Source organism: Narcine bancroftii, chromosome 3 (assembly GCF_036971445.1).
Source record: "Narcine bancroftii isolate sNarBan1 chromosome 3, sNarBan1.hap1, whole genome shotgun sequence".
In the NCBI taxonomy this organism is placed as follows: domain Eukaryota; kingdom Metazoa; phylum Chordata; class Chondrichthyes; order Torpediniformes; family Narcinidae; genus Narcine; species Narcine bancroftii.
In genome coordinates this window covers 166,590,272-166,604,590 of record NC_091471.1, presented here as the reverse complement: position 1 = coordinate 166,604,590, position 14,319 = coordinate 166,590,272, and the positions used below count along the sequence as shown (strand labels likewise).

The 14,319-nt window shown below is 39.7% G+C and overlaps 1 protein-coding gene across 4 annotated transcripts in view; it reads right to left on the bottom strand.

Annotated features, from left to right (window-relative positions):
• Positions 1-2,424: 2,424 nt before the first annotated feature.
• Positions 2,425-14,319, bottom strand: part of LOC138757803 (probable E3 ubiquitin-protein ligase HERC3) — a 94,427-nt gene continuing 82,532 nt past the window's right edge. For all 4 annotated transcript variants that reach the window (XM_069925728.1, XM_069925730.1, XM_069925729.1 and 1 more), the window contains 5 exons: positions 13,982-14,048; positions 11,958-12,043; positions 7,208-7,391; positions 6,066-6,165; positions 2,425-3,019 (listed from right to left, as the gene is read on the bottom strand). In XM_069925728.1, coding sequence (XP_069781829.1) covers positions 2,802-3,019; positions 6,066-6,165; positions 7,208-7,391; positions 11,958-12,043; positions 13,982-14,048 — 655 coding nt within the window. In that variant the 3' untranslated portion in view covers positions 2,425-2,801. The remainder of the gene's footprint in view (positions 3,020-6,065; positions 6,166-7,207; positions 7,392-11,957; positions 12,044-13,981; positions 14,049-14,319) is intronic.

The window sequence follows — 14,319 nt, the reverse complement described above, 5'->3', positions numbered from 1 at the left end:
AATCTCCCCTTCCCCTCCTGAGTTGCCCTTTATCCCTTGTCGGACAACCACATCTCCCCTCTCCATTTGGATTTGCGAATCCACTCGCAAGCGTCAACTGATTTTGCAGTGACCGCTCTTTTCCCCCACCCAGCCCCCCCCAGAAAAGATTTCGTTTTTTATATGTCACAAAGGTCACTCTTTTAGTTCCCTCCTTATTCTCTCTATTCCACTACCTTCCCTTATTAATTCTTGTCTATACTCTCTATGTTTTCCTCTAATTACAGATACTTTCACATATGCCCATTGTCTCTATTCACTCTTATACCTCTTTACCCGCATACATATCAATCGTGGTCATTTTTACCCTCCTTACCCGTCTTCATCCCTCAGTCTATTTTTGTCTTTACCCACATACATAACAATCGTGATAATTTTTGCTCTCATTACCCGTCTTCATCCCTCAGTCTATTTTTGTAATTGTTCTGCAAATTTTCGTGCTTCTTCTGGATCCGAGAATAGTCTGTTTTGTTGTCCTGGAATAAATATTTTCAATACCGCAGGATGCTTCAGTGTAAATTTATATCCTTTCTTCCATAAAATCGCTTTTGCTGCATTGAACTCTTTTCTCTTCTTTAGGAGTTCAAAGCTTATATCTGGATAAATGAAGATTTTTTGCCCTTTATACTCCAGTGGTTTGTTGCCCTCTCTTACTTTTTCCATTGTCTTCTCCAGTACCTTTTCTCTTGTAGTATATCTTAGGAATTTTACTACAATAGATCTTGGTTTTTGTTGTGGTTGTGGTTTAGGGGCCAATGCTCTATGTGCCCTTTCTATTTCCATTTCTTGCTGTAGTTCTGGACATCCTAGGGCCTTAGGGATCCATTCTTTTATAAACTCCCTCATATTCTTGCCTTCTACATCTTCCTTAAGGCCCACTATCTTTATGTTATTTCTTCTGTTATAATTTTCCATTATATCTATTTTTTGGGCTAGTAATTCTTGTGTCTCTTTAGTTTTTTTATTAGATTCCTCCAATTTCTTTTTTAAGTCTTCTACCTCCATTTCTGCTGCTATTGCCCGTTCTTCCATCTTGTCCATTTTTTTCCCCATTTCTGTTAAGGTCATATCCATTTTATTTATTTTCTTTTCTGTGTTGTTTATTCTTCTTCTTAAATCATTGAATTCCTGTGTTTGCCATTCTTTAAATGACTCCATGTATCCTCTAACAAGAGCAAGTACCTCCTTTACCTTGCCTTTCCTTTCTTCTTCTATTTCCCTGTACTCTTCCTCTTCCTCTTCTTCTTCCTCTAGGTTGACCATCTGTTGTTTCTTTGCTGCCCTTTCCTCCTCTTCTTTCTTGTTTCCATTGTCTTCTGTGGTCTCTTCTTGCTGCAGGTGTTCTGCAGCTGTCGTTGCCGGCTGTGGAGATCGACTCCCCAGCTGGTCCCCCCTCCCGTCGGTGTGTTTTTTTTCATGCGCATCGCGCATGCGCGGTTGCGCACTTTTACTCGGCTCTGTGAGCCATTGTTGTAGTTCTCTTTCTACCGACCTGAGGTAGTGGGGTCTTCTCTCCACAGCGGGCCTCTTCGGACAGGTAAGGCCTTCACCTTTTTCCTCCGTTGTCTTCTCTTCCTCTCTTCTTTCCGTTGATTTTGATTTTTCTCCTTTTGTCTCCATCTTCTTTCCACCTTTATACTCACTTTTCTTTAACTTGTATTTCTGTGCCTTTGTATTTTCTCTTGTTTTTCCCGACTTTTCTGGAGAGGGCTGGAGTTCACCGTCCGGCCACTACTCCATCACGTGACTCCTCTAAATGCAAATTGCTTCTTCACAGTCCTCCATTTTAAAACTATATTTCTGATGAGTATGCATTATTTTGATAGGTGGATGTTTCAAAGAACTACAGCAACATGACACATATTTTCTATGCTGTAATCAAACAAATGTTCTGCTGCAACTTATGTTGAGTGTGTTACACGCCCAAAGGACCCCAAAACCCAGCAGCAATCGATATTCACCACGACAAATGGTTACTTAAAAAGTTGTTTTTAATTATCTTTAAACGTGAAAACAGAATCAAACTTTAACTTATCACTATTAACTTAACTAACCCAACTTAACCCCCTTCTAATTGTAAGTGATGTGTGTGCAAATTTAAGAATAGTTGTTTGGTTCACAGTTCAATCTCACTTCTCATTCTTGCTCTGGTTGCTGGCAATTCTTATTGCCAGAATTGCACAGAATTTAACATGTATAAAGTTCACCAGGCTTTGGTGCTTGAAAGGTAAATGGTTACCCCTCAGTAAGGTTCTTGTAGGTTTGCAGAGAGAGATGTGTGGTTCCAGGATTTCCACAACTGTAGTCGCCTCAATGTATTGCTGATGTTACAGCTTTCTGTGTCACACACAGTTAAATATCTATCTATCTATCTCTCTCTCCCCCCCCCCCCCCCCCCCCCACTCAAACCTGCAAAGCATCACATCCTTCTCTCACTCACTAGCAAAACCCCTGACCTTCTCCAGCAAACAATAGGAGTTCTCTTTTACTCAATTTGTTGTTATTAGGAGACCTCTTGCTGTGGCTTTTTAAAGACAATAGTCTATTCATTCACTTCAATTAACAACCACTTGTGAATTTTCATTGCATTCTCCACAACTTCTGTAAAGTCACTGAATATGAATTCTTCAGTATTTCAAATAAGATCTGTTTTAAAGTATGTATGTAACCTACTCTAATTTTACCAATTTATCTCCCAAAAACATTTCATCACAATTAATTGAGACATTTTAGATTGATTGCATAGTTTTCAGCTGCAAGTATTAGGGTGGCATTGCATTGAATTCAGATTGTTCAATTGCATGAAGCAGCTTCTCTCTCAGTATTTCTCTTCTGCTGTAATTGGGAAGTTCCAGGGACATGCTGCAGGTATATGCCCGAGGATATGATAAATCTGGTTCGATTGTGTAAGGTTTAAATATATTAATCTTTAATCTTCCGATTCCACCCACTGGAATTCGCTCACTTCCAGACAGAAAAGCTAAAAATTAGAAAAGAACAGACACTGAAATAAATGCCTTGAATGAATGAAATGAATTATGTAGACCAGTTCCAGCAGTCATAGATAAATAGAGCAGGGAAAGAGGCTTGTTAGCCCATAGGGTCTGCACTGACCATTGACCACCACATTCTCTTCATCCTCCCACATTCTCCATTTCACTTTCACATTAGGGATAGCAATTCACCTATCATCCTGCGTATCTTTAATATGGAAGAAAACTGGAGCACTGAGAAGAAACCCATGCAGTTCACGGAAAAACATGCAGATTCCAAACAAATCAGGACCCAGGTCTCTGGCATCGTGAATCAGTGGCATCTCAAGCTGCACCACTGTGCTGCCTAATGTAAAGGGATTTTTTTTTCCTGACATAAATATGTACACTGCATCTGAAATGTGACAGCTGGTTCCTTAAGCCAACTGATGACTGGTAAAACACCACACAGAAAGGATACAATAACAAAGTCATTAGTGTTCCGAGATCCGGAAGAATGAGTGTGAATCGCACCACAGCAAATGGGAACTTAAATTCAGATTCTTTTTAAATAAAATCAAGAATTTGGACTGTCAGTGTTAGTGGCAAAAAAAAACTTAGCCTATGCTGTGCCTTCCTTAGGAATCTCACAATTGGAGATCTATGCAAAATAAATGAATTGATATAATGGGCAAAAAATGTCTGTTTCTGTGCTGTGACTTTGCTTCTAACACAAAGCACAGAAACCGGTCACTTGGTCCATCCAACAAAAAGCTGAATATAGTACATAAAATATTGGTTATGAACAATTAGTTTTCTTGATGCTGATGCCTCTAGAATGAACTTATGCCCATGACTTTGAACAATAAAATTTTGGAAACCTGGTATCAGAAGGGGATACAATGTCTGGAAGATTGTTATGAAAAAAGACTTTTCATTTCATTTGAACAGCTGAAGAAGAAATATGACTTGTCCAATAAGACCTATTTTTGTTACCTTCAATTATGATCCTTCCTTAGGGCCAATTTGGGCCCTGAAACGACTCTGATGAGACTCACTAAAAAGAAACTAATCCATGAAGGAAATGTATAAAAGTTTATTTCCAGAATGTATTTTTCATTGATGAGTGAGAGCCCAAAGCCACATTTGCATAAAATCTAGGGTGAGATGGGAGTCAGACTTAGACATAACAATTGATCCACAAATCTGGTCAGATCTGTGTCAGGGAAGTTTGTTGGCTATTATCAATGCCAGGTATAGATGGGCCCCACAGAAATTACACCAATATAAACCTGAATTATCAGAGATGTGTTTTAGGTATAGTGTAGAGGTATGGGAGTCTTCTTCTTCTTCTTTGGCTTGGCTTCGCGGACGAAGATTTATGGAGGGGTAACGTCCACATCAGCTGCAGGCTCGTTTGTGGCTGACAAGTCCGATGCGGGTCAGGCAGACACGGTTGCAGCGGAAAATTGGTTGGTTGGGGTTGGGTGTTGGGTTTTTCCTCCTTTGTCTTTTGACAGTGAGGTGAGTGAGGAGTCACCTTCCCAGTCAACCCAGAGCCTTGTCTTCTAGGGAACTTTACCATGGTTGGTAGATCACTAACAAATTCTCAAATTAAGTTTGCAGAAATTGCCTTATGTGTGGCCATAGCAGTAACATGGAAATCTGACTCCCATCTATTCATGGATAGGTGGTCTTCAGAGATGACTAGCTGCATCCCACTTGAAAAGGTCACATACAATCTCAGGAAGGGATATAACACCTTCCTAAAAATCTGGAAGCCTTATTTAGAGCACATAGGTACCTCACTGGCACCAATATAGGGTTATGATTGCTACTGGCTAGCTAATAAACTCTGTAAAGATTTTAACAATGTGGTATCATCGTATCTCCATATGTTTTACTGTATGCTCTGACAATGGGAATTTTTTTTGTGTTGCTTTTTACTAGTTCTTTCTCTGTTTAATAGGACTTCTGTAGAGGGGAGGGTTCTCTTGATGTTTTGTATTTGGTATGATTGTTGATTGTTAAATGTATTTAAAATGATAAATAAAATATTACAGAGGCTAATGCCTCCTTAAGGATTTTCATGTGATTAACCCTGGGTTGCATAGAAAGGCAGCTTGTAAAGAACGCTTGAATAAACAGCACACCCCTTGATTGCGTGTCTCGGTCTGGCACACATTAGATTAGAGGCTAAGACCTCAGAGTTCAAAAGCTTTGCGCAGGCATGCACAATGTGCCTGGTTTAAGCCTCCTTCCAGGCTTCCTCACCAAACACCACCAACATTCCCTACACTCCTTTCCCTCGATCCTCAGTGTATCTTCCCTTACCAGCTCTTGGTGGTCACAAATTTTGCACACAGGCCAGCGTGAATTTGACATGTTATGATCATCGATCAGTACTGGATCTGAAATGTGGTTATGTTTTGCCTTCTTCAGATGCTGCCTGATCTGCTGAGTGCTTCCTGCATTTTCTTTTATTTTATCTTATGATCTCATGTTCAGTTTTCATGATAGGAAGGATATTGATGCATTGGAGATGGTGCAAAGAAGATTTCTCAGGATGTTTCCTGGATCAGAAAACATGTCTTAAGGAGAAAGGTTGACAGAGCTAGGCCTTCTCTCTTTGGAGCAATGAAGAATGAAAGGGGCACAGATGGGATGATCAACCAACACCCTTTTCTTGGGGTGACAATAGCAAATACCAGAGAACACCTATTTAAGGTGAGTGGAGGAGAGTTTAGATAGTGATGTATGCCTGGAGGAGATGGGGGTAGAGGCTGGTACAATAGGGACATACAAAAAAAAAGCACATGGATGAAAGAAAAATAGGCTATGATGTCAGGTAGGGAAAAAATAAATTTTGTGGAGTAGCTTTATGTGGTCAGCACAAAAATGTGTAATAAAAGGCCTAGACTATGCTGCAATGTTCTATATTCTATGATCTATCCTTTCTGCTTCATTACATATGAATTACAGAGGAATCTAACCCTCTTTTTGTAAATGCTCCATTTTAAGACAGACTATTAAAATACATTTAAGTATATTTACCAATAAATTTCTTTTTCTTTTCCTCCTGCAGACTTTCAAAAGTTTCCCAAAAAGAGGTAATTACATCGTCATTTTCATTATAATCTCTATAGGCGGCATTCTGTAGATACAAAACAAAGATAGGCTTTAGAGCAGATGGTAACATTCAAAATGTTCAAAGTGTTTCTGCTTTCTGTGGTGGGAATCCCAAAAAGGAATACTTGGACCAAATCAGAAAATTCCTTTAGATGTACCATATTTGATGCCAAACAAGACCCACCTTTTTCCCCCAAAATTGGCTCAAAAATATTCCCAAGTCTTATATGTAAAGTTGAAATTAGGCCCCCACCAGTGCTCTCAGGAGCTGACACCACTGCTCACTTCCCCCGCTGAGAAGGCTGACCATGAGTTCTAGAGCCACCATTGCCGTCACTTCCTCGCTGAGGCTGACCACAGTGGCCCCTGCCAGCAGTGCGAGAGTGCCAGGAGGAACCTGTTCGCCAACTTACCTGTAACTGCACTAAAAAAAATCTTAATATTCCCTGCTGAAATTGGGGGGAGGGTGAGTCTTATATACCGTCAAATACAGTATTGGCAGTGAAAATCTGATCACTGTTGAATTTGGATCAAGAATTGACAGTGGGAATTGAGGAACTGAAAATATATGATCCAATTGTGAACGTGGATGAGCAGACCTGCTTCTGTCTTTGGAAGATAAACATTTTCTCATTCAAATTTAATTTTTTTATATTTTAAATTTAAATTAAAAAAATATGTAGACATACAACACAATAACAGGCCATTTCAGCCCACGAGTCCATGCTGCTCTATTTACAACCAATTAACCTTCACCCCCAGTACATCTTGAATGGTGGTACAAAATTGGTACCCCTGGGGAAAACCCATTCAGACACAAGGAGAACATACAAACTCCTTAGACATTGTGGGACCCCCAGTCCCATTTGTTGGCACTGTAAAGGCGTTGTGCTAACTGCCATGCCAATGGTGCCGTCAGTGGGTGAAGTCAAAAATACCCTCAAGGATTAAGATGAGAGTTCAATTGCAGTGTAGTGTTTTTGGTCTATTCCTCATGCATGAACATTGCCTTTGTTTCCTGTAAACACAGAAAACAGGAACTGTCACAAGCATTGAAAAGAGCATACCTGTTTCAGAAGTTCCCATTCATAATCGGTGTTTCCATGGATAACAGCCATCAGTTCTTCTGGGAGAAACAAATCCACAATGGGATTTGGGAAAGCTCTCCTGAAACCTTGAGCAAAGGCTCTGAATTGTCTCTCCACAGAAGTGTTCAACTTGTAATCCACATAGGCATCAACAAACTGTTTCCTATTTTAAAAGGAAATAGACTTTATTGTTCCTGACTTTGACAGGTTTGGTGGAGTCTGTAAAAGGCTTTATAATTTTATTTAAGCACACTTTCAAATCGCTACCTAAAGTCATGCATTTAATTTTCATTAATTAATCTTCCAAAGACACATTTAAAGTCAATATTTAAAATGCGAAGCTCTGCTGAGATAGTGAAAGTAAGGAATAGTCACAAATTTAGTTTCAATAGCACAGCATTCATCATGTATTTCTGCATCAATCAGAAATAATAATTTAGGAATTCTGTTCCATTTAAGGTAGTGGATCATCTTTCACTCAACAAAATAGCTTAATTATGATGTACTATCAAGAAATCGAGGCCAAGTGGTTTTAATATTAGATGTTAATTTTTAAAAAAGACTGGCAGCAGTAAAAAGGTTGTTGTGTCAATCCCGCAGATTCAGTAACATCCATTGGAGAGAAAAACTGCTCTTCTGATTCATTGAAGCTTGAAGAGGCAACTGTGCCAAAGGTATTACATAGTTATGCTATTAAACCAAGAGTCTGGAGCCCAAGACTACTAATATGAGACATTTAATTCAAATCCATCATCAACGTGGAATTAAAATTAGGTTAATAACATAAAAAATTGCTAATGTCAATCTTGAAACATTGGACTTTTCCTTCATTATCCAGTTCAATGAAATGTTTCTAAATCTATAATGAGGATTTAACCACCACAAAGTGAACAAATATCTCAACCACTTCCCCCTTCCGGATACAGACATGCTCCAGAATATCAGAATCCTGCTCCCTTAATCCATCTTCCACATCTGTCTCTCTGGTGGATACCAATGAGAAGTATTCATTTAGGATCTCACTCATATCCCTTGGCTCCACATCTGTCTTTCTGGTGAATACCAATGAGAAGTATTCATTTAGGATCTCACTCATATCCCTTGGCTCCACATATAGGTTATCCTTTTGGTTTTTGAGGGCAACTTAATTACCTTATTTACCTCTCTTGCTTCACATAGACATAAAATTATAAAACAACAACATGCATGGTAAACATTCAATATGGTAAATCGTGTTACAATATGGCAAACATTCAGTGTTATAGCTTTGTGTTTTGTCCTTTTGTTTTAGATTATATTTAAGAATGAAACATGTTATGGTCATGGGGTGACACAGGAATTCTTCACTCTTTTCAGTCAGGAACTCCAGAATGATAAAAGGATGTTTGAGCTCAATGATGAATCAAATTTGCTGTGGTTCACCAGCAATGTAAGTAATATTGTACTGAGCAACTCTGAAATAAAAAAAGTGCAATGCCAATATTTTTCCTCACATGTACTTGTTTCATCCAGATATGTGTGTTTTTACATGAGATTAAATCAGATGATGAACACCAATGTCCTCATTTCATAAGTAGCTCGTACTTTTTAAAAGTCTTCTTCATAAGAAGGACAGAGAGGAGATTCTGTGTCTGCAAAAAAGCCTCCAGGTTAATATGTTGCCTTCCAGGTGCTCAGGTCCTGGATGTCTCTGAGTGGGTACAGAATATTCCTAAAGTGGGATGGTGATTAGTGATGTGGGATGTGGTGCACATTGGTATCAATGACATAGGATTAGGCTAGATGTCCTCCAAGTAAGTTTAGGGAGTTAGGAAAGAGGCTCAAGAGCAGGACCTCAAAGTAATCTCTAGATAACTCCCGGTGCCACAAGGGAAGGTCAGAACAGGAAGATAGTGCAGACAAACATGTGATGATATGATGCAGGGGGCAGGTTTATAGTTCTTGGACCATTGGAACCTTATCTGGGAAAGCAGAGACTTGCACCTGAACTCAAGGGAAACCAATATCCTGGCAGGAAGACTTGCTAATGCTTTTGGGGGGCAAGGTGGGGGGGGGGGGGGGAGGGTGGGTGGGAGTTAACTAGATTTGCAGGAGGGTGGGAACCAGCATCGGCATCAGAATGAAAGTTATGGAGGGGCATTAGTGTGTGGAGAGGCACAGTGAATGCACATAAACTCACTCAATGGTGGGGGGGGAATGCTGTTACCATCATCTGCCCCTCCGATGCGCTACTTTAATGGCATTAAGTGTCAAGTGGCACTTGAAGCATGCTAATGACACCAGAGGGGGTGGAGTGGTCTAATGGCAGGTGATGGTGGCGACCGTATGGGGGGCACATCACCTCTTTTGTGGGGGTGGGAAATGCCTGTGGATGCCCCCCTTGGCGCCGACTCTGGTGGGAACCAAAGTGAAGAAGCAGAGGAAGAGGTGGTTGGTGCACAGGTAGGGACAGCTGGTAGGGAGTTTGTGTGTAAGGACAGACAGATAGTGCAAAATTGTAGCTCTGGGGATGTGCTACAATGCAAAAGGGACACAGTGAAATGTAAGAAAAAGGACTAACCCAGTGGTTCTCAATTTATTTTTCCCACTCACATGCCATTTTAAGTATTCCCTATGCCATAGGGGCTCTGTGATTAGTAAGGGATTGCTTAAGGTGGTATATGAGTGGAAAGAAAAAGTTTGAAAACCACTGTTTATATCGTACCTAATTGACTCATTATGTGCACAGTTTCATAACTCCAAAGGAAATGCGGCAATGACAATTTTTCTCAAGTAAAATATTTCAGACAACAGCAGTGATTCTCAATATTCTCTTCCCACTCACGTACCACCTTAAGCAATCCCTTACTAATCACAGAGCACTTATGGCATAGGGATTACTTAACATAGTATGTGGATGGCAAGAGAAGGGTGGTGAACCACTGGGTTAAAGGTTTGGTATTATTTGAATGAAAAAAATGTCACAACTGTTGCTGGCTCAGGATGTCAAGGCCAGAGTGAAAGCAAATGAGAGGGCACACAAGGAGCAAAGATTGATGGGAAGATAGAGGATTGAAACTTACAGAAGGTAACTAAAACACTCATAAGGAGTGAAATTAAATATGAAAGTATGCTTGCAAATAATATCAAAGAAGCTTCTTCAGGTATATAAAAAATAAAAGAGGTGAGTGTAGATATAGAGCCATTAGAAAATTACGCTGGAGAAATGATAATGGGAGACAGATATGACAGAGGAATTAAATGAAGTATTTTGCATCAGTCTTCAATGTGGAAGATATTAGCAATGTACCAGATGTCAAAGCATATCAGGAAGGGAAGTGAGTGCAGTTACTATTTCAAAGGAGAAGATGCTCAGCACGCTGAAAGGTCAAAGAGGGGATAAGTCTCCAGGACCAAATGGTTGCACCCTTGTGTTCTGAAAGAATTCGTAGAAGAAATTGTGGAGGCATTGGTAATGATGATAAGGAATGGAAAATCACAAATGTCACCCCACTATTCAAGAAGGGAGGGAGGCAGCAGAAAAGGCTGGTTAATCTGACGTCAGTGGTTGGGAGATGTTGGAGTTGATTGTAAAGGATGAGGTTACAGAGTACTTGTAGGCAGATGACAGGATTGGCCAAAGATAACATGGTTTCCTTTAGGGAAAATCTTGTTTGATAAAGGGTGGCATGTTTGGGGTAGCAGTTAGTGCAACGCCTTTTTTTTGTAATATTTTATTTAATCTTTTAATATATTAAATAATCAACAATCATACCAAATACAAAACATCAAGAAAACCCCTTCCTTCACCCCTCCCCTATTAAAGAGAGAAAGAACAAAGAAAAAAATCACCCCGTTGTCAGTGTGTACAGTAAAACATGGAGACATGATCATACCACAGTGTTAAAACCTTTACAGATGTCTACTGGCTCACCAGTAGCAATCATAACTCTATATTGGTGTCAGTGAGGTACCTATATGCTCTAAATAAAGCTGCCATATTTTTAGGAATGTGTAATATCCTTTCTAAGATTGTAAGTAACATTTTCAAGTGGGATGCAACTATTCATCTCCAAAGACCATAGGAGTCTTCCACGTTACTGCTATGCACTTCCTGCCCACACATAAAGCAATTTCTGTGAATTTAATTTGGAAATTAGTAATCTATCAACCATGATAGTGCAGTGTCTTTACAGTGCCAGCAATTGGGACCAGGGTTCGAATCCTGTTTGTGAGGAGTTTGTACATTGTCTGCATGGGTTTTCCTCCGGGGTCTCTGGTTTCCTTTCACTGTTCGAAGCGTACCGGAGGTTTTAGGTTAATTGGGTCTAAATTTGGCAGCACAGGCTCATGAGCCGAAACGGACTGTTACCATTCCATTTGTCTAAATTTAAATTTAAAAACGTTTTAAAAAAATACTATTGGAATTCTTTGACGAAGTGACAATCAGGCTGAACAAGGGATATGCAGTGGATGTTGTGTATTTGGATTTTTTAATGCCATTTACAAGGTGCCACACAAGGCTACTTCACAAGAGCCCATGGTATAACAGGAAACTTAATATCTGGGTAGAACATTGGCTGATTGGAAGGACCAGAGAGTTAGATATAAAATAGTTTCACAACCAGGTAGCTGTTAGATACCATATTTTTAGAATCTTTGGGTGGGTGTGTGGGAGAATGCCACTCTAACCCATCTCCACTTGCTCTACTTACTACCTGAAGAGTTTCTGTTAATGTGGAACATTTACCTGTTATACTTTTGAACATTTATCTTGGCACCATCAGGAATGAGTTCATGTGTTACTCTTTTTCCATCCTTGGTCTCTTTGGTTACCTGCAAAACACTCGCATTACTACTCCAATTTCTGTTATCCCCATCTTCAAGCCTCTCTCCTTCCCCATCCCTTCCACCAGGGAGCAACCCCTTGCCCCTTACTTCTCAGCTTTTTTGTCTTCTCTCTCACCTGTATCTATGACCTCTTTCCTGTTAGCTTGCAATACTGGCATTTATTTCAAGATGTATAGAATATAAAAGCACTGTTTGTTAACTGCTTTCATGGTTTTACTGATGATTGAAAGCAGACTGATTAGGCAATAATTTAACTGGAGCGGATTTATCCTTATTTTGCAGACAGGATAATCCTGGGAAATTGTCTACATTGTCATGTAGATCCAGTATTGAAACAGCTGTTTTGGAGGTGCATATAACTCTGGAGTTCTACAGCTGACATGTTTCCTGGTCCTGCAACTTTTGCTCTATCTAGTGAATCCTCCCAGCCATTGCTAAATATTATGCAATGAACTGAATTGGCCAAAGATTGGCTTCTGTGATGTCAGGAGGAAGCCAAGGTGGATCAACTGCTTGATTTTTCTACATCGTCTTCAGCACTCACTTGCTAGGCCTTGTCATTGTATGGGATGGGGATGTTGTTGGAGCTGCCTCCTCATGTTAGCTTTTGACTGTCCTTCACTATTCACGATCGGATGGGACAGGACTGCTGATCTGTTACTTGTGAAATTCATCAACTCTATTACATGCTGCTTTGCACACATGCAGTCCTGGCTGACTGCTTCACTAGGTTGAAACTTTGAGTACAGTACTTTGGTACTGCTCCCAGCATGCCCTTCTGAATTTCAATCCTGAAATCAGGATTAATCTTTTACCTTGATAGCAAAAGTCAAGTAAGAGCCACATGGTAACATATTGCCCATGTATATTTGCCAATGAGCTATTAGGCTCTGTGGATGCTCAGTTTTGAGCTGATAGATGACCTTAATCAATTTTCTCTACATTGTGGTAGTTTCACACAACACAATGGAGGTTGGTCTCTCTGTGAAGGCAAGTCTTTTTCATCTCAAAAACTATGCAGTGGGCTTTTCTAACATGGGCTGACCGATGCACCTGCTTTATGTAGATTGGTGAAGATGAAGATGATTTAGTCTGGCTATGTTTTCACAACTCAGCTATCTTGGTTAATGGTGATGCTTTCAACCATTGTTTGTAATGGACAATGAAGTCTCTCATCCAGAGTACTTTCTACATCCGTATGACTTTCAGTGCCTCTTTCAAATGTTAGTCAACATAGAGGAACACTGACTCATTCATTGAGGGAGGTCCAGTAGGTAGTCCAAAGATTACAACTAACTAATTGAAATTAATGCTGAGTGTTCCAAGGACTTAATTATAATTATGCAGCAACATCCAATGCAGTGGTTATCAACCGTTTTTTCCCCCATTCACAATCTACCTTAAGTAAACCCATAGGATGCCATTGGTGCTCTGTGGTTAGTAAGAGTGGTTAGTAAGAGTGGAAAAAAGGTTGAGAACCGCTGATCCAGTAACCCAGATCTGTTGGTGGGACAGGAATGGACCACAGGCTTGAGATGAAGGAATCTAGCACATCTTTTAAGGAATGATCATGAATGATGGTCATGCTGTTGCTTGACCAGTCCTTGGGACAGTTCTCCTAAATTGGACCCCAGTTCCTGCAGATTTATAAAGAAGACATTTTAAGATTTTCTGGACTAGGAGTGGCCTATTTTCAACTAAATTCAGTGCCAGGATTGATGATGGGTGGTCATTTGGAGTTAGGCAATTTCAGAGTAAATCACATTGCTGTGTGACTTCAGTCATGTACAGGGCAGACACGATAAGGATGGTAGATTAACTTCCCAAAATACTTCTGGCTTGCAAAATGGTCTTTTCTTTCTACCTTAATTTTTTTTAAAGTTTGAAATTAACATATCATTGATGATATTAGAGTAAACCTACTGTAAAATCTAGGCAATAATAGTCTTCGATGTCATCATACTCATAGTCGAGGACATTTTGGAGTGACCTGCGATCCAGAACAAAAATAGATATTAAAGATTTTATTGTACTACTAGCTTCAATGCAAAAGATGCAAGATTACAGAAGCAGTTTTTGAAGATTAATCAGTTTTCATTGATCAGAACTAACTGTTGAACTAGACTGCTGACTTCAAATTTTTAAATATCAATTCATTGTCACTTTTTGTAGAACCTTAAACAGGATGATAACTTTTCCACAGGACTTTGAACTATGGATGATAAATATACTTTGCAGAGTTTGGGTGATTTAAGGTGAAG